We start from the raw sequence: 1,088 nt of genomic DNA, 5'->3' as shown, positions 1-1,088 counted from the left end.
AAATTGAAATCTTGATATATCGACAGCAACATTGATATTTTAATCCTGGATCATAAATCATAAAATGAATAAAAATGTGTGCGTGTGTGTTTTTTTTTTTTTTTTTCTTTTCTAGCTAATGTTTTGTCTCAGTTTTAGCCTTTTGTTAACTTACCAAATCATTATACATGTTTTTTTAGGTTATACGAAAATGCATCAGATATTTATAACTCAACTTTACACTGCACGAAGACTTCTTATAAAATCAAACCAACACAACACTCTACACTCCAAACACAATTTCACTCTCACCTCCATTGTATCCCAAATTCAGATAATAATTATCGACTTAACTAGTCCACAACTTTGCACTAGGTAGTGCAACTAAGCCAAAGATAGCTTTTATTTTATTATCCCATTATATGGATGGACCATAAAGGGGAAGTATGCCACACATACATATAATGCATAAAAGCAGGTAAATCGAAAGTAGGAGTTTTCTTATATTCATGATTCAGCCAATAAAAGTTGCTTAAAGTAAACCAACTCCTTGAAATCCTCCCATGTTTTCTCCCAGACAATAGCCTCATAGTTTCCTTCGTTATCCTTTTCATCAGTAGCCTTCAAGATAAAGCGGTAGTTGACTCCTTCCACAATCTGCGACTCGCACTCCAATATACAAACGAACCTCAAGTGTGTTCCTTCTTTTTTGTTGTAATCTGCTACTGCCCATTCTGCTAATTCTTTCATGCGTGGACTTTGAGGATCCTTAACTGGAGTATAGCCACCGGCGCCAGGCACTGGATCAGAAGCCATTTTAGATCTTTTACTTACTTGTGATATTAACAAACTTATTACTATATGGAATGCTTTTTAATACATATGTGTTTGGAAAGTTTGGTATTTATACTACTCCGATTTATTCATATTCCAATTCCACTCTTTCCTGTCAAATAATAGATATTTTGGACAATACACAATTAAAAAAAAAAAAAAACAATAAGAAAAACCCTCTTCCCCGTGTGGACAATGTAAATTCAACTCAATTATTTAACAAATGAAACTTGGGTTATGAGTCATTTAAAAAAAGAATAATTTGTTTCATTTGG

General features: G+C 33.0%; 1 protein-coding gene across 1 annotated transcript; it reads right to left on the bottom strand.

Moving 5' to 3' along the window:
- Positions 1-272: 272 nt before the first annotated feature.
- Positions 273-848, bottom strand: LOC103485290 (cysteine proteinase inhibitor 5-like). The gene has a single exon (XM_008442843.3). It carries the CDS (start codon positions 793-795, stop codon positions 487-489), a length of 309 nt encoding a protein of 102 aa, XP_008441065.2. The 5' UTR covers positions 796-848; the 3' UTR covers positions 273-486.
- Positions 849-1,088: the final 240 nt, after the last annotated feature.

The sequence above is a fragment of the Cucumis melo genome, chromosome 8 (genome assembly GCF_025177605.1).
Source record: "Cucumis melo cultivar AY chromosome 8, USDA_Cmelo_AY_1.0, whole genome shotgun sequence".
NCBI lineage: Eukaryota > Viridiplantae > Streptophyta > Magnoliopsida > Cucurbitales > Cucurbitaceae > Cucumis > Cucumis melo.
The sequence above is the reverse complement of the archived record's forward strand: the minus strand, read 5'-3'. Positions and strand labels throughout refer to the sequence as shown.

What these genes read in the sequence shown, in the direction of transcription:
- LOC103485290 (XM_008442843.3), bottom strand. Translation starts at nt 795, where the DNA reads ATGGCTTCTGATCCAGTGCCTGGCGCCGGTGGCTATACTCCAGTTAAG.